General features: G+C 36.4%; 1 protein-coding gene across 2 annotated transcripts; it reads right to left on the bottom strand.

Moving 5' to 3' along the window:
• Positions 1-156: 156 nt before the first annotated feature.
• Positions 157-26393, bottom strand: LOC144965880 (uncharacterized). Of its 2 annotated transcripts, none has more exons than XM_078901699.1 (2): positions 26111-26393; positions 157-4288 (listed from the first exon to the last, which is right to left on the bottom strand). In XM_078901699.1, exon 2 carries the CDS (start codon positions 4112-4114, stop codon positions 2555-2557), a length of 1560 nt encoding a protein of 519 aa, XP_078757825.1. In that variant the 5' UTR covers positions 4115-4288; positions 26111-26393; the 3' UTR covers positions 157-2554. The 2 variants fall into 2 exon arrangements, with proteins under 2 accessions (XP_078757825.1, XP_078757823.1); XM_078901697.1 differs by lacking the exon at positions 26111-26393 and adding an exon at positions 18334-18820.

Genomic DNA, 26393 nt, shown 5'->3' with positions numbered 1-26393 from the left:
AACGGCACCTTCGGACTAAGTTTGGCAAAGTTTAGGCTGGCATTATAACTGACTGATTTAATGTGATTCGTCCGAACACACTTTCTGTTTTATTTGTCTGTTTGTTTTGTTGTTGTTGTTGTGGGTTTTTTTTTTTGGGGGGGGGTTGTTTGTTGGTTTTTTCTTTTTTATTCAGGTTCAATTTATTCGAGTTTCAATAAATTTTTAAAAGGCCTAAATATAGAATTGACAGTCGACTATGGACACCATTGTAGTCTGATCAGTCAATATCATATGGTTTTATTCATCATGCCAAAAAAAAGTTCGAATATGAAATGGAAAGAAATATATCTAATCCGGATGTGTTGCTAATGTCCTCTTTGGAAATCTTTTGCGTTGAAATTATGAAGGCTGGTATCTTAGATGCCATCGTGTACTAGAGAGTTTGATGTTACCAGCGCAAAATAACCAAAATTAGTCGACGTTCTTTCAACGCCCATTTCTAGGCAGGAGCCAAGCTAGTCAGAGACTAGAAAACGTTCATAAAATTCGATTACTTAGTCACTTGCTTCGTTTAGGCGTTAGACAAACAAGTCATGTACTGAACTAGTACAGAACTTAATCTAGTCCACGTACTTAAAATTGGGGCCAGAAGACTAAAATAACGTAAGTTGGCTTTTGATTTAACAAAAAGGCAGACCATGAAGTCCAAAATCTTCAAATAGAGAGTTATGGAACTTCAAATTTATGAAAAAGTGTGTATGAAACAGTGGCAAACAAAGCAGAGAGAAAAATCTTAGAAAAAATAACATCACAAGAAAATCAGCCTGCCTGGCTGCACTCTCTCTCCCCCCCCCCCCCCTCCATCTCTCTCTCTCTCTCTCATCTCTCTCTCTCTCTCTCTCTCTCTCTCTCTCTCTCTCTCTCGCTCTTCTTCTTCTTCATCATCATCATCATTATCATCAGCAGTCGAGACAGGGTGATTTTTTGGGAGGATGTTTTTTTCTCATTGTACTTTTTCTCCGCTTTTGTCTGGCACTTTTTTGTATACACTTTTTCAGATTTTTGCCTTACACCAATGCCTGCATCAGACGTGGATTTGATGTACGTTCTATATTCCTGCGTGGAATATCTCACGATGCAGCGCGAAAAGGCGTACATTTTTCTCAAAGAAAATACATCTTTAAAAAGCTTTCCGGTAGAGGTCCAGGCTCCAATCTAAGTGTGATTCAGACATACACATGATCTGCTCTCTGCACTTTTAGATCTTTTATAAGTTTTGAAAGTAACAAAGTTGTGACCCATCGACTCAATATGGTGTTATGTGGGTGTGAACAAGATAACGTGTTGGCTTTCAGAACGATGAGTCCTTTGGAGCCAGATTTTATCCCGGTTTCTATAGCGTTAACGGACCTAGCAATTGCTTGCCAATCTTTACTGAACAGACCCAGTTCCTCGATCATTGGTGTGGCTGGGGGAGGGAGGGGGGGGGGTGGTAAAAAATATCTTGTCTTCACCCGGGATTGAACTCTGTCATTTTGCTGTGAAGCGAGTGCTCTACCAAGTGAGCTATCGCCGGGTTTCCCAAGATAAGATATTGTGTTTTTAACGTAAAACTGACAAAAAATATGTGAGTTTAGTATCTGTAGATTTCATTAACAATATCTATTTCACTTAATCAAATATATAAACTTAACACGTCTTATTTGTATTGTCGATGAAGTCAATTTTTAGCATCCCTGCCATCATGACAGAATACCGTTTTGAGACGGTGGGTGACAGGTAAGATCCTTTTTTGTGTCGATTTAAAGAATGGTCTCAGCATGTTTTTGAATTTGTCACTGTAAAATTTGGTCTCGATTAGAGGTGGAGAGGCTAATATGGTCAAAGTAGAAACTAAATGGCTCTATCATGGAATTGGCCACTCCATATTTACTGCAATGCTCCTATTGGATTAGCTACTCCATCTCGGAATGGGAGCGATCTATATTTATGGTTTTGTCCAACCAAGTCATTAATCACATGATTTGTTGCTGTGCATTTCTGAATGTATCTGAACACGCTGTTTCGTTTATGAAAGTTGTAAACATACCAATAAGTCATGTTGAGCAAAATGACCAATTGTAACGTTGGATATTTCTCAAACTGTGAACACTTTTCACTATGTGGGTCATTTTGAGCACACTTGGCAATGAGACCAATGACCTCGAGCACATAGAAATGTAATATAGATCGTGCCCATTGGCCAGTCCATCAAACAAAATATTCACTTTAATGTTCCATCTTGGACCTGGTCGTTCCATCAAACAAAATGTTTACTCCAATAATGCATTATACTACTAATTTTGTTCATATTAGCTTTATGCTTGCTTTGGTAAATTGAAATAGATGCAAACTGTTCTGTTTTTTAGGAAGGGGGTAGGGTTGTAATTCATGTTTAAACACAAACGACTAGTCCAAATTAACAAAGGTTTGGCAGTAGGAACTCCGTATGTCAAGAAATATCTCCGCTCCAGATTACTGCTCTCATCTTAACATTATATGGCGCGTTTTAGACACTGTCTAACAAAAAAAATCAAACAATGAATTCTGTCTTGAGCCTTTCCAGCAATGGTTTTATCTTGGGCTCATCGACAGCCACAATATTTTCATCCCTAGTAGTCACATCCCCTCCTGGAGGAACGTCAACAACACTCTCCGGCAAAGCCATATCGAAATCAGATTCTCTCAAACTATGTAACCAATTAAACACTTTCAAATTCCGATGAGATCTGTCTAACACTTGTCCTTTGCTCCACATTGTGATATCTTCTATTTTAATCTCGTGGTAGCGAGGGCGACCCATTCTAACATGGATATCTGTTTTGATCACATGACTTAAATGAGGAGAAATGCGAACTCGTTGAGGTACTTTTGCAATATGACTGTAGTCCTCATCTACTAAGTACGGGTATTCCTCCAAAGTACCGACATAGAATTTAGACTCGTTGTCTTCTCCAAAACCTGTAACGCGTTCCAAGGCTGACGTGGTTGTTGCTATTTTTGATTTAACTTTTGCCGTCAAGCCTCGCTTTAGATCTATTGCAAGAATTTGTGAGTCACCCTTCCACACGGAAACTTGGTTATCTGGGCTGCTGCTGACTCTTTCCTCCATCACTTGTAAAGGCGACATTTCCCTGGCTGCTGTCAAAACGTCACTGCTGGAGGTGGACAGCAAAGAAACACGAGACAAACTCCGACTGAGAGATTTCCTTCCACTGTGTCGAGAACGATGTGTATGGGACGCCAGACGCTGACTTATCATCTGACGTCTCACTTCCTGGAAATTCAACATTGGCCCTTCATGTTTACCACCGGCTGACTGCGTTCTTTGACGTCTTTTTCTCTGAGGCAATTTTTTATGAGTGTTCGAAGCGCTGTCGCTCCTCTGTCTACCTGGGCCAAGCCTCAAGCCTTGACACATGCCCGCTTGAGTCACCATTTCTTTCTCCTCTTCGTCTAGATGTTTAAAAATTTCTGACTCCGTATCTTGAAGAGCATACATGGCATCTCTCCTCATCATCCGATCTAGCTCACCGCTCGATTTATTGGACAGTTGTAGCCATATGCTTTTCTTTTCTGTGCCATCTTCATTCTGTTTCTTTTTCCGACGCCGTCTACGTTTTGGTGACGTCTGAGAGCTGCTCAGGTGAGTCGAACAGCTCAACAATGAGATTTGAGTATTCACGGACTCGGAACTGTCTGATCTTTTGATCCGTATACGATCAGCCAACCGAGCACTGTATACGGGCTGACGAGGAGGAAAAGGCTGAGGGGTGAGAAATTTCATTTCGTAACTTGGCATCCATCTTTTTAAGGATCTTGCTAGCCTCCCTTCTGGTGAACATTTTGAGATGGATCCCGTTGTCGACGGGCGACGAGGTAAATTGAAATCTTCTTTGTAAGAATTGAAGTATGATTTGTCATCCATGTCACATCCCCAGACTCCAGGCGAGGCTTCTAGAGGTCCATAAAATCCAATTGACGATTTAGACAAAGGCAATGGGATACGGTCCGAGTGTGCTGAAAACCTGACGTCATTGCACGGTGTGTGTTGTTTTGGAAGCACCGATGAAACATACTCATGCACGACCATCGTGCACTAGAGAATGTCAGTCTTACGTTAAAATGCAGTTGGGCATATTGAGACGTCTCTATACGAGATGCTGTGCTTATATTGGTTATAGTTCCTGGTGTTTAACAGGATCTTTTTGATGATGGGAAAAAAAGCTGTGAAAATCTGTAATACTTCCAATGAATGTCAGCAGATCTGAAGAGTAAAGATAGATAAACAAATAATAATAATAATAATAATAATGCTGAAAACTTATATAGCGCTATAACTCCGAGACACCAGACTCTAAGCGCTTAAATTACAAATTACTTTGGCTGAAACATACTCATTCACACACACAAGCACACACACACACACACACATACACACACACACAATACAACACACAACACAAACCAAACCTATCTTGCTTCTCATACCATCTACTAAAATCGAAACAAATATGTTTAAGCGAACGTTTAAAAATAGACAAAGATTCTTTTTCACGAATGCTCTGCGGTAAGGCGTTCCAAATAGAGGGTCCGAAATGAGAAAAGGATCTCATTCCAGCATTTTTCCGAATTCGAGGGACAACTAGTTTTGTGGAATCACTGGCCGAACGTAAGGGGCGGGGTTTTGAATATCTTTCAATTAGTTCTGAAAGGTAGGAAGGGGCAGTACCTTCAAAACAACGATACACTAAAACACAAGCTTTGAATTTAATTCTTTTCTCAACAGGCAGCCAATGCAGGTCATGAAGTAGAGGTCCGGCAGAGTCGCACCTACGCTTCATAAATACTAGTCTGGCAGCGCTGTTTTGGACAATCTGAAGACGTTTCAGATTGTATTGCGAAACGCCAAACAACAGAGCATTACAATAATCCAATTTCGATAGTACGAGGGACACAACCAGGTGCTTGGTCACATCCTCAGATATGAACCGTCTAATGGAAGCAATCTTTTTTAGTTGGAAAAAGAGAGATCTAACCAAATTATTAACCTGGTGCTCCATCGACAGTCCAGAGTCTAAGAATGTGCCAAGGTTTTTCACTTTGTCAACAATTTGAATAGAGGCATCCCCCAACTTCAAATCTGTTTCACTTTTCCACTTCCTGTTCCCCACATACAGCACCTCCGTCTTATCATCATTCAGTTTCAGTCTGTTCTCATTCATCCATTTCTTAACACTTTGGATACAATTTTTACTATTGGCTGATACTTCTTGTAAATTTCTCATATTGGAAACGCAGTACAATTGCGTATCATCAGCGTATTGATGGTAAGACAGACCAAAACTTCTGATGATTTTAGACAGAGGGCCAACGTACAAAACAAAAAGAACGGGTCCAAGTACTGAACCCTGGGGAACCCCACAATCAAGAAAGATTTCCTCCGATCTATATTCATCCACCGTAATAATCTGTTTACGATTAAACAAATATGACCTAAACCAATCAAGCGCTGCACCAGACACGCCATAAGTAATTTCAAGACGTTTGAGAAGAAGATTGTGATCAATAGTATCAAAAGCAGACGATAGGTCAAGCAAATTCAGCAAAGAACATGAACCATTGTCTATAACAGAGAGGAGATCATTAACAACCCTAACAAGTGCGGTTTCCGTCGAATGATGTTGCCTATAAGCAGACTGAAATTTTTCTTCAAGACAATTATTTTTAAGATGAGACAGTAATTGTTTCAAAACAAGCTTTTCTAAGATCTTAGAGAGAAAAGGAAGATTAGAGACAGGGCGATAGTTTTTTAAGTTCTCTTTATCGAGATCAGGTTTTTTCAAAAGGGGTTTGACATGAGCAACTTTGTAAATGTCTGGTACAGCACCTGACTGCAACGAATTATTAACAATACATGTAAATGGTGTTAAAATTACATCAATGCATTTTTTTAAAATGGCAGTATTTAAGGGGTCTAAATCACAACTTTTAGTTGGAGACGACATAATGCAATCACGTAAGTCAGCTTCAGTAATCTTTGAAAAATGTGTTAACGAATCACCATGAAACTTGTCAAATGTTGTAGGGATCGATTCAGACGAGAGTTCCTTCCTGATGGTATCCGTTTTTTCTTTAAAATATTGACCAAAGCGAGTTGGTAGATCTGCACGATCGATTAAAGATGGGAGAGCTGGTTGCGTCTGTTGTCCCAGCAGTTCCTTGGTCAAGGCAAAGAATTGTCTCGAACGTCCCACGTTTTTGAGGCTTTCTTCATAGAATTTCTTTTTGGCCCTGAAATTGACGGCTTTTGCATCATTTCTAGCCGCGATGTATCGCTTCTTATCGACAGCATCTCTGGACTTGAGCCATTTTCTTTCTGCCCGCCTCCTGGCTAATCCATTCAATTTTCTATAATCTCATTCAATAAACAACATTAGTATTGAATTTTCTCAATCTTTTTCATCTAAGGATATTTTCAATGATTACATAGGATGATTTTTTTTTGCTTTGTATATTTGTGAGCAATCTCTCAAGGCATTATTGTATGACAAGATGGACTAGGTGATGCAAATAGAATTTTTAGTTTAAAAAACAAAACAACATATAACGTGGGTTAATCTATGGTTCATTAATATTAGTTACTTTGTGCGGCTATGTGGCCTTGTGGTATGACACTCGCTTTCGGACTGGAAGCCTAGGTTCGAGCCTCGCTCGGCGCATAGTTGAGTCCTTGGAACGGTTTCTTTACTCACATTCTCTCACCGTACTGAGGTGTAAAATGTGTAACTGTCCGTTAACAGCGTTGTCTCTGTCAGCGAAAAAATTGGAATGTCGTCTAACAGGCGTCACGTCTCGTTCAACATGTTACGTGTTGCTGTTAGTTACGAACCTTTGTAAAGCGCCTTGAGCACGTACAGTAGATATTGCTCTATATAAAAGTTCAAGTTTTATTTTAATTCATTCTTGGGATGCTCCGATAAATCCTGACATGATACCGAATTGAGGCGATGGGTCACATTGTGTAAAATGCAATACTTTGTGCTGAATAATATATATATATATCTTCTTCTTCCAGTGTCATCTCATGGGTTGAGGTCGACTTGAAATGACACGCCAATCTTCCCTGTTGACAGCTTGCTGACTGCATTCGGCTGCCGACAATCCTGTCCATGTCCTCACATCATCTATCCAAGTTCTTGCTGGCCTGCCTCTTCCTCTTTTCCCCTCAACTCTACCCTCAAGAATGTCCTTGTTGACAGTTTGATGGCGTCTTAGGTGTCCAAAATACTTAAGTTTTCTTGTTTTTATTACTTTCATTAGGGTCGGTCTGATATCAAGGATGTCACAGACTTCTTGATTTGTTTTCTTTTCTTTCCAACTGATTTTTCCAAGGCGACGGAAAGTCCACATTTCAAAGGCCTCAATTCTTTTCTCTATTTGTTTGTTCAAGGTCCATGTTTCTGAGCCGTAGAGAAGTGTTGAGTGGACATAACATTTGAGTATTCTTATTCTCGTTTTCATCTGCGTTTGTTGCGAAGTTAAAATGTTATTCAGTTGACTGAACCTCGACTTAGCTATAGCAATCCTGTTTTTCACTTCCAGCTCATTCTTTCCGTTGTTGGTCATTGTCTGTCCAAGATATTTAAAAGAATCTACTTGTTCGATGTTTTGATTATTAATTTGGACTTTTGCGCTTTTTTCAGGCTTCTTTGACATGACCATTACCTTCGTCTTTTGAACATTCATCTCTAGACCCTTTGCTGTACTGTTCAGGTTTATTTGATTTGCAAGGATCTGTAGATTTGTCTCGTTCGATGCCAACAATACTGTATCATCTGCATATCTCAGATTATTTATCCTCCTACCTCCAATAACAATACCTGGAATGTGCTCGGTTTTACGGAAGATCAACTCTGTGTACAGGTTAAATAGATATGGAGAGAGGATATATCCTTGACGAACTCCTCTTTTAATTGGCGTGAAAGGTGACAGATCGCCCTGAATCCTGATGGCTGCTTTTTGATGCCAATATAGATTTGTGATTAGCCGTATACTTTTGCCATCAATGCCTGCCTTTTCCAGACCTGTCATTAATTCTCCATGCTGTACCCTATCAAATGCTTTTGCGTAATCGATAAAGCATGCATAGATTTCTTTTTGATGATCAAGGTATTTTTGTGTTATATTATTTAAACAGAAAATTGCTTCTCTTGTCCCATTATTTTTTCTAATGCCAAACTGTACATCGCCAACTTCATTATCGTGGCAGACCTGATTCTTTCTAGGATGATCTTCAATAATAATTTAGTTACATGGGGCATCAGACTTATTGTGCGGAAATCACTGCAAGTTGTCGCCTTTGGTTTTTTCGGTAGGGTGATGTAAACCGATTTGGCAAGTTCGTCTGGAATATAGCCTGTATTGTAAATACTATTAAAGAGATCTGTTAGTTTCACAATTGAGTATTCTTTCAAAATTTTTAGCATTTCTGTTACAATGCCATCTTCACCCTCAGCCTTGCCATCTTTCATATTTTTTAATGCATTTTCTATCTCACATGCGAGTTTTGGAGGACCTTCAGTGTTGCTTGGCAAAGGTATTTGGGGCCTGTCATCATCAAATAACTCGCCAATGTATTGACACCATCTTTCCTTTATATCCTCTTTCTCAAATAATATTTTACCATTCTTGTCTTTAATACAGTTATTGTTGTTAGTGGTGCGTTTTTTGCCCGAAATTTGTCTTATTTCCTCGTGGGCTGCTTTTCCATCTAGGCCAAATATTCCGATCATCCTGCATTTGTGGTTAAGCCAATTTTCTTTTGCTATGCGACATTTGTGTTGGATTTTCTTATTCAGCGCTTCATACTCTTGTTTGTTCTTCATTTGTTTACGTTCTGACATGAGATCCAAAATTTCTGGTGTCATCCATTGCTTTCTTGTACTTTTCTCCTTCTTTGGAATATCCTTATTACCGATTTTTTTGCTATCTTTGAATATGTTCCATTTTATATCAATTTCTTCAATTGCATTTGCTTGTGAGAATTGTTCTTGTGATTCAATAAGTAGTTCATCATATCTGTTCGAAACAGAGACATTATATTTCTCTTGCAATTCTGATGACCATTTTAGACGATCTATGTCCAATGTTTTTAATAACTTTGGTTTTTTAATTTTCTTTAGATTTAACGTTAGCTTTGCAATAAGTGGGTTATGGTCAGAATTGATATCAGCTCCCGGGTATGTTTGGCATGATTTTACACTGTTGCGAAACCTTTTCCTGATCATAATGTAATCTATTTGATTTCTACACCAGTCCCCTGGGCTTTTCCATGTGTATAATTTTCTCTTTGGTTTCTGGAAAAAGGTGTTGGTAACAATCAGCTCATTTTCAATGCAGAATTGAACTAGTCTGTCTCCGCGCTCATTTCTAACCCCAAGTCCATATTGGCCAACCACGTCACTCTCCTTCCCGTTTTAGCATTTAGGTCACCCATGACAATTAACACATCCGTTGATTTTACGTGTTTCAACATACTTTGTAATTCTTCGTAGTATATTTCAATGTCCTCATCCGAATAATCACTTGTGGGTGCATATGTCTGGATGATTGACATGTCAAAAGGTCTGGCTCTCAATTTTATCATCATGTTTCTGGAACTTACAGCATATATACCTATAATATATTTGGGAATGTTAGATTTCACAAGCACACCCACATCATGTTGATGTTCACTACCTCCAGAATAGATAAATGTGTGAGTGTCTCTTTTTACAGTACCCTCTTCTGTCCATCTGTGCTCAGACACTCCTAGGATGTCCATCTTCATCTCATCCGTCTCCTTAATCAAGTTGTCCAGTTTACCTAGTGTATATAATGTCCGGACATTCCATGTTCCAATGCGTAGACATTTCCCTGCATATTTCATACATACATTATCAGACTCCAATCCTCCCGCAGGCTTTAGATTGACGTCGTCATCCTCGTTTGTACTACTCCCTGAAGAGATTGTCTCTTCCCTGTTAATATTTACAACAGGTATCACACCCGCAGGGGGCTCAGGGGTACCTGTATAACTTCCAATCCCCAATCCTTTCTACGATGGCCGACCGCAATCATTTAACGTCTTTGACGCGCTCCACGTGTACCATACACCTTGCTGTAACGCCATCAAGTCCATTGTCCATGTTGCTGGATCATCTGCACTCTCCGCCATAACAGTCTTCATGCACATAAAGGAAAGACGACTCCTTACCCTCCGGCAGAGCCTTTGGGTTCCCTCGTATAGTTTAGCCGGTCAGTCAAAACCGTTGCCCGGGGTGTGGCCACTGAGTGCACATCAGTTACTTGGAGCCATATACGAGTTAGACACAAGAGGTGGAGACCAAATAAGTTACTAAGCCATTTCTCAGGATCACTAAGAAGCGTGACTGCCTTTCACCGTGAGGTACTACTCCTCCCTCTCATGCCCTACACCCCATATATATATATGTATATATATATATATATATATATATATATATAGAGAGAGAGAGAGAGAGAGAGAGAGAGAGTGAGAGAGAGAGAGAGCAGGCAGTCGAGAATACAATAAAATTAATAGAAAGTTAAGTAACAATGGGGGGGGGGGGGGGGTCCCTATATATCATTTGGTAGAGTACTTGCTTGCCACGCAAAGGGACCGAGATCGATCCCGGGTGGAGTCGAGATTTTTTGTCCAGTGATTGAATAGCTGGGTCTGTTCGATCAGATGGAAAGTATTTTGCAATAGACTAGCGTTCTATCCAAAGGGTAGCAACCAACTGCTACTGTGGTTACGCTATAACAACCGTGATAAACTCCGGCAACTGCTTGATACCCTTTGATAAGGACACTAGTTTATTTAATCATAAGTTCAACTAAATCTAACAGACCAAGCTACCTATATCACCCCTATGTGACTCAGGGATCGGAAAAACAAATCTTGACCACATCCGAAATCGATATAATATATCAATATGTGTGTGAAGCCAGTGATCTCTCCAACTGAGTTATCTGGACCAACACTGATATTAAGATATATAATTGAATAGGTCGTCAAGAAAACAGAGAAAAAGAAAGGATAGAGAGAAAGATTATTCTAACTTGTGTTCGTCACTACCAGCATGGTAACCCAGATTGTTAATGCCTCATTGTTGTAAAACTTGAGCTTTTATATAGCGCAATATCCACTAAACGTGCTCAAAGCGCTTTACAAGGGGTCCCTGGCCAACAGCAACACATAACATTTAGAACGGGACATGACGCCTGTTAGGAGATATTGCAAATTTTTGACAAAGACAACGCTGTTAACGGCCAGGTACTCGTTTTACACCTGAGTACGGTGAGAGAATGTGAGTAAAGAGCCTTCTCCAAGGACTCAACTATGCGCCGAACGCGAGGCTCGAACCCACGACCTTCCGATCCGAAAGCGAGTGTCATACCACTAGACCACATAGCCGCACAAATACTCTCAAACTAAAACATTTATTTGTCCATTGCAACTGCGTTAAAACAAGCCCATAACTGGGTGGGGTAGATCGCAACATTTGCATTGTATTGAGTAGTCATTTCTTTTGGATTTATTTATTAATCTCTATGCGAAAAAGATCATAGCAGGCCGTGCCTATTAATTTATCGATCTGGCACAATCCAATAACTCTACCAGGCATTCATTAACCGCGAAATATTATCACACTCGAATATCTGACGCCTTTGTGTTGGATTTGCCAGAACACAATGGTGTCAATCACCAATTTGCTGCCGCAGGCTAGCTGGTGCAAAGCAGATTAGCTCCTAACAAAACAAGAGTAATCTTGACTGCCATCGTAATCCAGGTTAACAAGTATTAATACAAGACACTCGCAACTTTTATGCAATCACCGGTTATTTTTCTTATGTAACTAGTGGCGAACGCGCAATATTTAGCGGAGAAATAAATGCCATTACAAAAAGGCACTCCAGTTTTTTTAAAAATTATAGCACTACTGTATTGTGGAAATAAACATAGACCGAGACAATCTTTTGAACGATCAACGATCAAAATCGGTCCGGTTTTAAAGTTTACGTGCGCGCAAATAAATCTGGCAACAGGGCGCTAGGTGTCGATTCCCAACGTCAAGTTTTTTAATGACTGATCATCATGCCCTAGTAGATTTTCTAAATAATCATTACAGTCAACGGATCATAGAATTACTCTTAATTTAAAAACGGTTTGCAAGTTTTTCGTTTATTCATCTGTAATATATAGGGATTTTTGTTTCATTTTGTATATTATCTTTTAATTTGTCTGTAACTTTGTGCTCGTAGCAAAATTTTAGTATTGGCTGTACGGAACAATTATGACCCTCAGCTATTTTTATTTAAAGAATAGTTTCAAAACAAATACCATTCATACGGCATACTGTACGCGTATAGATCCCAGAAACAAAAAAGGACATCATATAACATAAAGTTTAAACACCATAGATGTCTATATCTTTTTAATATAATGTAATGTAACAGTAATAATAATAATAATAATAATAATAATAATAATAATAATAATAATAATAATAATAATAATAATAATAATAATAATACCGCACACTTACATCGCCAACAACAACAATATGAGCTCTAGGCGCTTTCATTTTTAAAATAATAATATTAATGATAATATTAATAATGTGACATCTAACACAGGATTAAATGGCATTTGCTTGGTGGGGGTGAAGAAGGGGGAGGAATTGAAACCTTTCAACTTCATATATTGTTAGAGGTTGCTGTGTGCCTGGGGTAAACAAAGTGGAAACGCGGCTCATTGAATACATACAAGTTTCTTGCTAGATTATTGTTATAATCAAAGGGGTAGGGTTATTACTGTAATGTCCTGCAAAGCGTTTCCACTGTTGTCAAGCAGCCATTTTTGTTTGTCTAAGATAACGGCCGGTGGGTTGACGTTTCGCTATGTCTACCTGTTCGAAGCTTGATTTGGGAATTATGACAGATCGGTTATCATTGATTTGTGGTTAGGTTGCCAATTTTATCGTTTCAGAGGAAACAGTCTGAATTGCAATGTTTTTGTATGGAAATAGAAATACATTTATGTAAAATAATTATCTCGTCGTTTCCCCAATGCTCAATACACTTTTATAAGGCTTTAATTATTCCCCAAGAGGCCACATGGAACACACTTTCCTTCTCGTGCACTGTCATCATTTATTATTAAGCCCCTTTTACTGACAGTTACGTAATTCGAGTGTCGTTATATTTAGAAATTTCACCACTCAAACCAAATCTGAAACTGTATCTGTGAAACAGTTCAAACCAAAGCAGATAGAAAAATATAATAGTTATCAACCATCCGTTTAACATTGCTTGACATAATTCTTAACGCACAACAGGGCACAAAAGGTATATCAAATTGAGAAATTAGGGCACTGGTGTTGGCTAAAGATCTGAAATAGTGTTTATGAAACATTGCCAGACAAAGCAAGACAGAAAAATACATGAAAATAAAAACATCCCCAAAATTCGGTCTTCCTCGACTGCTATGAGGCTCGATCACCAGATGAAGATTGATTTGGGGGTGGGGGTGGGTTTGTATGAACCAGGTGTCATAAAGGCGTTTTAAAGTGAATATGACCAATACTGAACAACCTTTGATGTTGTTACTTTAAGATATTTTCCTAATTAAGACGTGAAAAATACATTGTCACTATAAACTAAATTTTTAGCATCCATCCCACCCCGACATAATATCATTTCGGCTGTGAGTTAAATATATAGAGGAAAAGGGATCATGGTCTTTTCTTTTAGAGTGTTAAAACATCAAGATTTTATATATATATATTTTTGATAATTTAAAAACAAATAATCTATTTTGACTTTTAGCATCTGATTTATACCGACTTAATACTTTTTTTTTGGGACAACGATTTGGAGAAATTGAGATTGTTGTGAATTGACAAATATTGTGAAGAGGACTTATGTCTTCTTTGGAACTCGTACGACCCAATACGTATCGATTGTCCAGATTCCAATAATTGGCAGCACCAATTCAAGTGTCCGGTCACGAAACCTTATCCACACACACACACACACACACACACACACACACACACAAACATACACAAATAAGCGAATACTAAACAACACGTGTATATAAAGGGAGAAAGAACGAAAGAGAGAGGGGAGAGAGAGTGAGAGAGAGAGAGAGAGAAAGAAAGAAAGAGACAGAGAGAAAAAAGAGAGAGAGAGAGAGAGAGAGAGAGAAATGCACACACACACACACACATACACACACACACATACACACAAAGACATACACAAAAGCACATACACACAAATAAATTCATACATTTATATATATACACCCACGCACACATATGCCCTCCGCCCTTCCACAACAGATACACACACATCTGCACATACACACACACACACACATACACACACAGACAGACAGACAGACAGACAGAGAGAGAGAGAGAGATAAACAAACACACGAAAATTTCGAATTATGACAGCTCAATTCTTATTGATATCCGTCAGGTACGAGACGGACACACCTGATACTGATAACACTAGCAAGAAACAATTTTTTGTCTGGACCAATGATTCTTAAACTTTTCCTAAAATTTCAGTCAGCGGTCCCCTAAGACCGTTTGGACTGACTTGCGGCCTAACTTGTTTAGATAGAACATAGTTGAGTCCTTGGAAAAGGCTCTTTACTCGCATTCTCTCACCGTACTCAGGTGTAAAATGAGTACCTTGCCGTTAACAGTGTTGTCCCTGTCGGGAAAGAAATTGTAATATCGCCCAACAGGCGTCATGTAAAGACCCCTTGTAAAGCGTTTTGAGCACATTTAGTGGATATTGCGCTATATAAAAGCTCAAGTTTTTGGGGGGGTTTTAATGTGCATAGTAAAACCTCTACTTTTCATTTTTTTTTTTTTTTAAAAAAGCTGATTTCATTCAAAAGCAATCAGTTTATCTAACAGTTTGGTCTTTGTCTAGAGAGAAACGAATGGAAATGACTGGCTATCTATCATATAATATGTCTTAAAATCCGTTATCAGTAATTGTAAAACACACAAACCGAACCACAGACCTCAATTCAATTGGTAGTGTTGTTAGTTCAATAAATCATCAATTTCTGGGTTGTTGTTGTTTTTGTTTTTTTAATTTGAGCATTTGTGTAGCGCAGTATTCAATAAAGGGGTCTCTAGCCGACAACATTTGTGACCCTCAGTCTCAAAACGGTATTTTGTCGGGATGATTCAGACCCCAGAAAGTGAATTTAGGGAAAGAATGATGAGAAATTGGACCGTAGAAGTTTTTGTAAAGCAAGAAATAGTATTTCTACTCCAGCATGACGTAGAGAAAGTAAACCCAAGTTTTATATTTGTGGCAATGAATTCAATTTACCTAACCGAGGGTATCCCGACATAATAGCGATTTGAGACGGCGGGTCACATTTAACATGGTAGACCAGGCATGACGTATATATGGCGATGATAGGTACAGTTGTTTTTGTTTTTGTTTTTTTTTTTTTTTCGACAAAGGACCACTGTTATTGGTCAGGTACTCGTGTTACATCTGAGTACGTGAGAGAATATGAATAAGAAATATGATATTATTAGTATCATCATCATCATCATCATCATCATCATCATCATCATCATCATCATCATCATCATCATCATCATCATCATCATCAATATTATCATTATTTTTATTTTTTATCATTATTGCTATCATCATAATAGTAATAAAAAGATAATCATGATAATTATTATTATTATTATCATCATCATCATCATCATCATCATCATCATCATCATCATCATCATCATCATCATCATCATTATTATTATTATTATTATTATTATTATTATTATTATTATTATCATTATTATTATTATTATTATTTTTATAATTATCATTATATAATTATAAAAATCCATTTCCAAGAACTCAACTTAGCTCGCCAACCAGAGTGGGACTCGAACCAGGACCAACCAGTCCAAAAGCGAATGTCATACAACAAGACGCAAACGGCAAATTTACTCTGTAACAGAATGGTAGGTGGCGTCGACTGCAAAGCAACCCTCTCACGGCCAGGCGGAATTGTCGTATCAGTAAGGTCGCGGGTTCCAGTCCCCATCGCCGTGAATTGTTTATTTTATATTGTCTTCTAGCACTTTTCTACTCACTTCATGTTCTGTTATTATCAACATATTATGTGCTTACTCTACTCACTTTTCTGAATTAAATTTCCTCTGTGTCAGGCCTCGAGAGCCTGTATTGGTTCAAGTTCTATTTATCAATGTTTAATTATTTATTCTCCAAACAGACATGAGAGCGCGGCAATGTTCTCGGTTAACGAGTTTGATGCTGTTTACTTCTCCTTTAATTTCATTAAGGGACGAGGTGGTCGAGAGGATAACGCATTGCACTGTGACCCGGAATGTTCCGAGTTCGATCCCCACGCTTCATACGCTTTCGTGTTGTTTGTTTGTTTTTTTTTTTTGTTTTTTTTTTGTTTTTTTTTTTGTTTTTTTTTTTACCACGGGCAAGATTATTACCCCCAATTTGCCCAATTTACCCAATTTGGACAATAAGGATGATTTCTGTTGACATCAGACGTTTGTTTGATGAGTTATCTGTATTCCTTCATGGAATGCCTTGGCGACGATATCTAATGATTTCACGGAAAGGCGTAATCGGATACAAATACAAGGAACGAAGTTGACGCCACTCATATTATTTGTTATTGTTTTTTGTTTTTTTTACAGTCAATTGGCTGATTTGTCCTCACTAAATTCTTTCAATCAGACGTTAAACGTTAAAGAATACGCATAATTTTGTGTGTTATATCCGGCTGACGGAGGTTGTGAGTATTAACCTAAACACATAGCATTTATTAACCGACCGAACAATCAATACAGAAGTGAACAGATTTTAAACATTGGTCCACGAAAGCGATGATTCACTGGTTCACAGTTCACAGACGAAATTATTCATCAACAACATCAACAACATCATCATCATCATCATCATCATCATCATCATCATCATCATCATCATCATTATTATTATTATTATTATCATTATTACTAATATTATTATTATTATTATTATTATTATTATTATTATTATTATTAATTATTATTATTATCATTATTATTATTATTATTATATAATATTATTATTATTATTATTATTATTATTATTATTATTATTATTATTATTGTTATTATTAATATTATTACTATTATTATTATATTATTATTATTATTATTATTATTATTATTATTATTATTATTGCTATTATTATTATTATTATTATTATTATTATTATTATTATTATTATTATTATTATTATTATTATCATTATCATCATTATTTAATTTGATAATAATTTTCTCTATATTCCTAGAATATCCTCATTCTCGATTAATATGCGTTTTGTTAATATTTTGTCTTTTCTCTGGGATTTTTTATATTTGCTGTTGTTTTGGTTTATTTAAGATTTTTTATTATTTGTTTATGTTTTTTATTTATTTGTTTGTTTGTTTGTTTTTGATTTATTTATTTTTTGTGTGGTCTTATATTCATTGTAGCAGTGACAGGTTAGCTCTCTCCGTTAGAGCTGATAGATCATATAAACTTCCTGAGAAGCAAGTATTGCTTTGAGTTCAACGCAGCAGAATTTGCAATAATTAATCGTTGTCCTAATCATAGCCTTTGTAAAATCTTTGTCTGACACTGACCAAAAAATTACAAGGCGACGAGCATCAAATGAAAACAAATCGTGAATATGATCTTTTTTTTTTAACTTGAGCACTATTATCTATCGATAACTCACCAGACACACGTCAAAATAGTATCAGGCTATATATTAACGAAGGCTACGGCCTAATCGACTACTTGCATTTTCACGAAATATAAGCTACATTTCAATGTTTTCAGTTTTTCACAAATGAACATAATGAAATACGTCATTCCATATGGCTAATGGAACACACGATGACGAGATATCACGCCGTTACTGGTGTCAGAGCGATGGTATCTTATTTTTTAGTCTAAAGAAAGTTCTTCCAACCCCGCTGTTTTAGCTTGCTCTGTTAAGAGATAATAGACTTTAGTTAGCGATATCATATTAACTTCATAAGGAGGGAGCAAGCAAATATTGTTTTGAGTTCAACGTAATAATTGTTGTCCTAATCGTAGCCTTCGTAACATCATAGCCTGACACTATTACAAGGCTTTAAGTTAACGAAGACTACGGCCTAATCGACTACTTACCTTTTCAAGAAATATAAACTACATTCCAATGTTTTCAACGTATTATAAAATACATCATTCCATATGGCACAATGTCATTACTGTGGCTAATGGAACACACAATGACGAGATATCGGCCGCTAAATCCAATGGCTGTTGGGATACCATTGTCTGTACTAAATATCTAACTCATCTCCTCAAAATGGTGTTATGTATCAATGAACCGGACGGTTAAACCTGAAATTATAAACTTAACTTTAAATATGTTTACCTAAATACACAATCATTGTAAAGAATGAGCTTTCAATCTACAAGTTCATACAAATTCGAAGTCCTCTTTTTAGAATTATTTTGCTTTAACGCTCAATTGTCTTTACCTGGTTCATCTCGAGATAAAACCAGCTTGACATGGTGGGTCACGAATCTGACTAAAAATCAGTGTGGATTGGTCTAGTGCCCCTGACAAAGCCGCCTGTAATCTTTGTGGTGTGACAACAAAAATGGAACTAATCAACCGTGGCAGGGTGCTCAAATGCCATACGGATCGGAGCCGTGACGAGTGTGAATGTGGGCGCTCTGTATGTTAGTGGGGTTGGAGGCGGGGGGGGGGGGGGGTTATAATGGTTGGAAAAGGGAGAGAGATAGGAGGGCGAGATATGTGTGGATCTAGGGGGGGGGGGGGGGCCGACGATATCTGGATATAATAATAATACATGACATTTATAACGCGCATTTTCATCACTGGGTGATATGTTATATGGTGCCAATTTAGTAAATAATTGGAGTGGAAAATTATGTCAAACCGACAGGTTGAAGAATTTATATCAACAATTGTTTTACAAGGGATATGAAAATGATATAGATTAATTACTCTTTGCATTTGTTACTATCAAAGGCGTTTAAAGGTTTTATTCCTAATAGCATTGGTTTCCTCAATTACTCGTAAAAAGACTGGTCTAGATAAAATAACAAAAAGATGAGTGACGTCAAATTTCGTTGGATATATATTATATGTTCAGAGTTGTTGTTGCTGGAACCCTTTGTAAAACGCTTTAAGTGGATTTAGTGGATATTGCTTTATATAAAGCTCACTGGTTTTGTGTTTTTTTCTGAATCTTATCCAGTTCGATAAATTACCCGATTAACACGGTGAGCAACAAAATAGTATTTGAGTTTTCTGATTGTACCACATATATGTGTGCGGCTATGGGTTTCTAGTGGTATTACACTCACTTTCGGACCGGAAGGTCCTGAGTTCGAGTCTCGCTCGTCGCATAGTTGAGCCCTTGGAAAAGGCTCTTTACTCACATTCTCTCACCGCACTCAGGTGTAAAATGAGTACCTGGCCTTTAACAGTCTTGTCTCTGTCCGACTAATAGGCGTTATGTCCCGTCCTACATGTTAAGTGTTTCTTTTAACCAGCGGCCCATTGTAAAGCGCTTTGAGCACGTTTAGTGAATATTGCGCGATATAAAAGCTCCATTTTTTATAGCAAGCGATCAATGGATGACAACTGTCTCTTATGACAATATTTTGGAACAAAGAAACATGAGCGTTTAAAGATGAGCATTGATATAACGCAATATCTACTAAACGTGCTCAAAGCGCTTTACAAGGATCCCTTGCCAAGAGCAACACTTAACATGTAGGACAAGACATGCGTCTGTTAAGCGACATTACATTTTTTTCAGACAGAGACAACGCTGTTAACAAGGTAGTCATTTTACATCTGAGTTTTGTGAGAGAATGTGAGATAGAGCATTTTCAAAAAACTCAACTATGCGCGGCCAGATCGGGACTCAAACCCTGGACCTTCCAGTCCGAAAGCGAGTGTCATACCACTAGACCAATAACCGTTGTGAAAGTCCACTTGAAATGATAAAAAGATATACACACAAAAAAGAAAAACAATACCAAACGTTTCGGGCTCAAATCCCTTCTTCAGCCAACAAAAATAACAATTGAAAACATAAGATATGATATGATCTTTATAATAAATGCGTTCTCTTATCCACTTACTTGAACAAAATAGTGGTTTACCAACTTATAATTTTCAGTTGGCAAGCCCTCTGGAATGGTTCAACAATTAAGTAAGGAGCAATAAGGGGTTCTGGGGAATGGCTTCGGGCTTAAGATCAAATGGGCGAGCGTTATTTAATTCTGTTTTATAGACTGCACGAATGGTTATGATCGCACGTACAATATACGTATCGGGCTGTATGGAAAAAAAATTGAATGTATCAAGAAGACCAAGAACAATAAATAATGATAAAGGAGATTTAATACAGTTGATTGGAAATAAATGTCATTTATAATTTAGTGAAAGATCCATTGCAGTACTAGTTTATGGGAATGATTTATGCGCGATTCTGATAATAAAATGAATGTATTTACCATACGAATAGTATGTTATACTAGTACCATAATATCTATTTCTATGGATGGGGGAGTATATCCCGCTGCTGCTAATATCATTACTTTTACAACGATTGCATAATTATAACAATAACATCAAAGACAACTTAACAATAACTACCACCACCACCACGACTACTACTACTACTACTACTACTACTACTACTACTACTACTACTACTACTACTACTACTACTACTACTACTACTACTACTACTACTACTTTCACTCTATGAGCATTATGTATCTGAATGATACCTGAGTTTATCACGGTTGCCATATCTTGAAACGGTCAATACCCTTTGAAAAGGAAGCTAGTCTATCGCAAGTACTTTCTGGCAGATCTAACTGATCCAGTTATCCAATCACTACTGAGTGGACAGGGTTTCAGTGAAAAATATTTCGACTTCTCCTGCGAGTGCCCTACCAACTGTTGAACCATGAGCAAACTTTTAAAAATCGGTCGTTTCTTAGTTGCTTTGCGGAAGGGTGGGGGGGGGGGGCGGGTTAGGGGGATAGGATATTTTTCTAGTATTCTCTCTCTCTCTCTCTCTCTCTCTCTCTCTCTCTCTCTCTCTCTCTCTCTACCTATCTATCTATCTATCTATCTCTCTCTCCCTCCCTCTCTCCCTCTCTCTCTCTCTCTCTCTCTCTCTCTCTCTCTCACACACACCCTCTCTCTCTGTCTCTTCTTTACTCTCTTCCCACGCCCCCACTCCCTCTTACACGAACACATAATATTGCTTACACCAACATATCAAAAATTTGTTTCTTATGAAACTAATGATAAAAAAATACCCCCCCCCCCCACTCCCTAAAAAAATCCTCGCGAATCGATAAGCTAAATTAATTGCCACTCGTATAAAAACCCATTACTGAATGTAAATTCTCCTCAAAAGAGAAATGTAAACAAGAATACAACCCTTGTCCTGTTTGATTTCTTTATGATCCATAATATCTTGTTTGTCAAGCAAACATTTATTGAGACCTACAGCGGGAATATGTTGCTACTTAGGTTATTTCAAGTCCACGTGATTATAATAATGATAATAGTAATAGTTATAATAATAATAATAATAATAATAATAATAATAATAATAATAATAATAATAATAATAATAATAATGATAATAATTACAACAATGATGATGATAATTAGTGATGATAATAATAACAATAATAATAATAATAATATGAATAACAATAATGGTGATGATAATAATGATAATAATAATAATAATAATAATAATAATAATAATAATAATAATAATAATAATAATAATGATAATAATAATAATAATAATAATAATAATAATAATAATAATAATAATAATAATAATATAATAATATTAATAATAATAGTAATGATAATAATAAATAATAATAATAATAATAATAATAATAATAATAATAATAACAATGATGATGATAATAGTGATAATGATAATAACAATAATAATAATAATAATAATAATAATAATAATAATAATAATAATAATAATAATAATAATAATAATATGAATAACAATAATGCTGATGATAATAATGATAATAATAATAATAATAATAATAATAATAATAATAATAATAATGATAATAATAATAATAATAATAATAATAATAATATTAATAATAATAATAATAATAATAATAATAATAATAATAATAATAATAATAATAATAATAATAATAATAATAATAATAATAATGATAATAATAATAATAATATAATCTGTATGATAGAATCTAGTGAGAGACTGATCAACAAAATGGCTGAGCTATGTGACGTCAACTTCGTTGCTTCTAAAGAGTGGTCCTTCAGAGCCATTAGGCCCATGGAGCCGGAGTTTATCCCGGTTTCTATAACGTAAAACGGACAATAGCAATTGCTTGCTGCCCTTTGGATAAGACTGTCGCAAAGTACTTTCCGCAAAGATCTAACAGACCCAGTTACCCAATCACTGCTGGGTGGACAGGGGGTCAGAAAAAACTCTCAACTGCACACGGTCCCTTTGATTGTGAAGCGAGTGCTCTATCAACTGAGCTATCGGGACCCTCAGAGCAAAATACGACAAGAAGACGTGTTAATTTGGTGTATTTTATGGAGGACAGTGGATGTACGTTCCAAAAGTGGCAAGGAAGAAAATCTACTATTTTTGGTCATTTTGGCTTTAAAATAATACCATTTTTAGGCGGCGAGCCACATATCATTCCAGCAATTGGCGTTTCAATGAAGAAGGTTATAAAACTGGTAAAGGCTTAACATTATCAGTTTCGTAGTTTGTGTGCGTGTTTGAGTGTGTGTGTGTGTGTGTGTGTGTGTGTGTGTGTGTCTAGTGTTATAGCACCATTTTGTGATGAGAAGCCACACATTAGTTTATTCTATTTTATCATTATTCTTTTGAAATAAGAGGATTTTTCTAGTATAATGCAATCCATTTTGAACTGAGAATAAATCTTATGATTTATTTACAAATCGAAATTTAATATGGGCTTGACCTCTGGATTAAATATGGTGGAGTAAATATCACATGAAAATTATGACAGGCTAAATCTAAATGCCTCTATATAAGATATCAATTCCAAATGGACTATTTTATACGTTATAAATCGAGTTGGTTTGTTCAAGGTATAAGTGGAATAGCCATTATTATAATGCCCTGGCGGATAATCTTCAAAGACATCATCTCAAGTTCCATCCTGTCTGTAGGACATTTTAAAGTGTATCAATAGGTGTGTCGTGTCAGTCGATCTTCAGTGACAATTTTGAGTTAAAATTTTTCTCTGATATCCTGATCTACTATACACAAATGAACAAAAAAATAAAATGCTGAGTAAGTATGGAGTGTGTTATGTTGGTTTGGGTTTTGTTTTTGTTTTTGTTTGGGGGGGGGGGTATTTTGTTTTATTTTATTTATGTTTTTGTTTGTTTGTTTGTTTTTGTGGGTTTTATATTTCTGTTTTTACTTCTTTTTGGGGGGGTTTAGTTTTTTTTAAAATTTGTTTGCTATTTTTGCTGTTCGTTTGTTTTTGTTTTGTTTGTTTGTGTGTTTGTTTTTCAGGTTTTGACTTTTAAATTGTTAGGTCGTAAATTTTAATTTCATATGAGACAAGTCATCTCCAAACGGTAATATGTCGGAGTGAATCTGAAGCTACAAGCTTCACTAAAAGGAATCGTTCAGAACGAAGGTAATCGGTCTTTGATGAGTTTTTATCGAAAAATAAATGACTGCTGGCATTCATCATTGATAAGAAAGGCTCTGTGATGGACATCTCAAGGAAAGATGAAGCGAGGCCGCCCCAAGGAGACTTGGAGACGTACCGTAGAGAGGGACCTAAAACAGAGAGGTCTGTCCCTCAAGATGGCCCCAAGAATAACTGTTGAAACGAATGTGTGGAGATCCCTTGCATCGCCTCAATTGCCAGCAGGCCCGAAGAGGATTGAGTGAGTGAGTGAGTGAGTGAGTGAGTGAGTGAGTGACATTCATCCTTTTAAAATTATTTAAGCTTTTTACAATTTACTTCTTGCTAAGCTTATTCACTCTTGAATAAAAATTTCAGAGTCATCAGGCCCAAAATGCCCTGGTTTATCCCGGTGTCTATAGCGTGAAACGGACAATTGCAATAGGATTCAATAGTCTGATGTCACGTCCGCCCAGCAACTAGCAGCTTGCTTCTAAACAAAGAAATTCGGTACTTTTTATTCTTCATGCTGGCAAGAACATTTTCACATGTCATGTGATCAGAATGTATTAAATTCAAAACCTGATCAGATTTATAATGTTTTTCTCCTCTAGATACACTTTTATGCTCGTCGGAGAAGTATTTCATAAGGGCGCCCGTCATTGTTCCGATAGTTTAGAACCAGTTACTAAGTTACTATTCGTCATTACGAGGGAAGTGACTTTGAAGCTTATTGCTTGCTACCATTAACAAATGATAGTTTATCACAAACTACATTCCGCCAGATTTAAGAGACCCAGTTACCCCAATCACTGCTGGGGGTAAAAATATCGCCTTAACCGAGATCTGTCCCGGTTCCTTTGCGGTTCCTTTCAAGCTAGTGCTCTACTAACTGAGCCGTCTGGACCCCTACTTCACGATGTGAGTAAAATTATTTAGGATTTGGAGATTCAAAAATCTAAATCTTATTTTTAGGCAGCTTGCCAAACTAGAATATAATTAAAATCATAGAATTATCAATTTAAAAAGCCATTTTATCATATATACTCGTAATAAATAAACAAACAAAAATCAAATAAATTTACTTTTTAACTCTCTCATTACCACCTGCAGCAAAATTGTCACATTTGTTACGACACAATATACATTTTTCTTATTCAGATTTATTTTGTACATTACAAACTTTGAAGAATGATCTTTGTTTAATTGATAAGAACATAAAGTTGTTCTGTAGAGAGCTTGTTTGAGTTTTTTTTTTAAATATTTTCTGCTGGGGAAGTCTGCTATTTTGGGAAAATACTGAAAATGATCGGTGAATTGAGAGTTAACTGTGTCGATATATGCTAATGAACAAAGACTTAATCTAAAAAGTAAGAAAAAGAAAACACGTCAATGGTGGTGAAAATAAGAAACGAGAATTTTGCTTCTTAACTAAAAAAAAAAAATTCTAATTCTGATAGTCGTGCCATAAAACTCAATTTTATTTTTGCAGCTCATTTCCAAAAAGTAGCACCCGATTGATTAAGTGGATGATGTATTTTAAAGAGATTAAAATTAACTTGTTATGGGCTCGTAATTGAAGATAATTGAAATATTCTCAAGCCAACGAAAATACGTTCCATTACAACAATGTTAAGGCAAGCCCATAATTCTGTTCGGTTATCAGACCTGCAAATATGTGCACGTCAATTAAAATGAACCCCGAAACGTTTTTATAGTGTCAAGGTCGATAAGCTGTAATTCTTTTTAATAGTTTGGGTTTAACCACGAGAGTTACCTCTGATGATGATAAAAGAACAAGAAATATTCTGACGCACTTTAGACAAAACAAACAAAACAACAAAAAAACCACATAATTAATTTTTTTGCCAGAAAACTCTTCCTTCAAATATTGATCGATTAAAATCAACCTTATCTTAGAAAAAAAGCTCAAATCTGCGACTTCTTATGTCTGGAAGTCTAGATAGATATATGTAAATCGCATTAAATTCATTTAGTGGATATTGGGCAAAAGACGTAAATATATATTTTTTAATATTCACATTCCGCTGTTTTTACAAATAGAATTCTTGATTGTCGATGAAATGAAGAATATAATAATCTCAATTTCATGCTTTTGAGACCTCTAATATATCACTACTTCATCATTATATTTTGAAATATTGCCATTATTCTTATTAAAATAACAGTGAAATCTTACCTATAGCGATAATATATGGCGATTAATGATGACCAGATGAAAACTCATGTAACCAGCAGAATAAACCCGAGACTGATACAATGTATCCATTGGATCAGCTTTAAATCAGAATTAATGTTTGAAAATATTTGAAAATATCGATACACATAAATATAACTAAATTATCACTTGATTTTTACAAACACAGCAATCGCTCAGTTTATTGTTATGCTCGATATTATGATGGTGGAAACATGGTTGTGCAGGTATTCACAGGCGAAACAAAACTGTTTATCCTACTAAA

The sequence above is a fragment of the Berghia stephanieae genome, chromosome 2, assembly GCF_034508935.2.
Source record: "Berghia stephanieae isolate SIO BIC M18660-M18661 chromosome 2, UCSD_Bste_1.3, whole genome shotgun sequence".
Classification (NCBI taxonomy): Eukaryota; Metazoa; Mollusca; class Gastropoda; order Nudibranchia; family Aeolidiidae; genus Berghia; species Berghia stephanieae.
This window is presented reverse-complemented; position numbering and strand designations above follow the sequence as displayed.

Excerpts from the sequence above, each read along its gene's own strand:
- LOC144965880 (XM_078901699.1), bottom strand. The coding sequence starts at position 4,114 with ATGGTCGTGCATGAGTATGTTTCATCGGTGCTTCCAAAACAACACACA.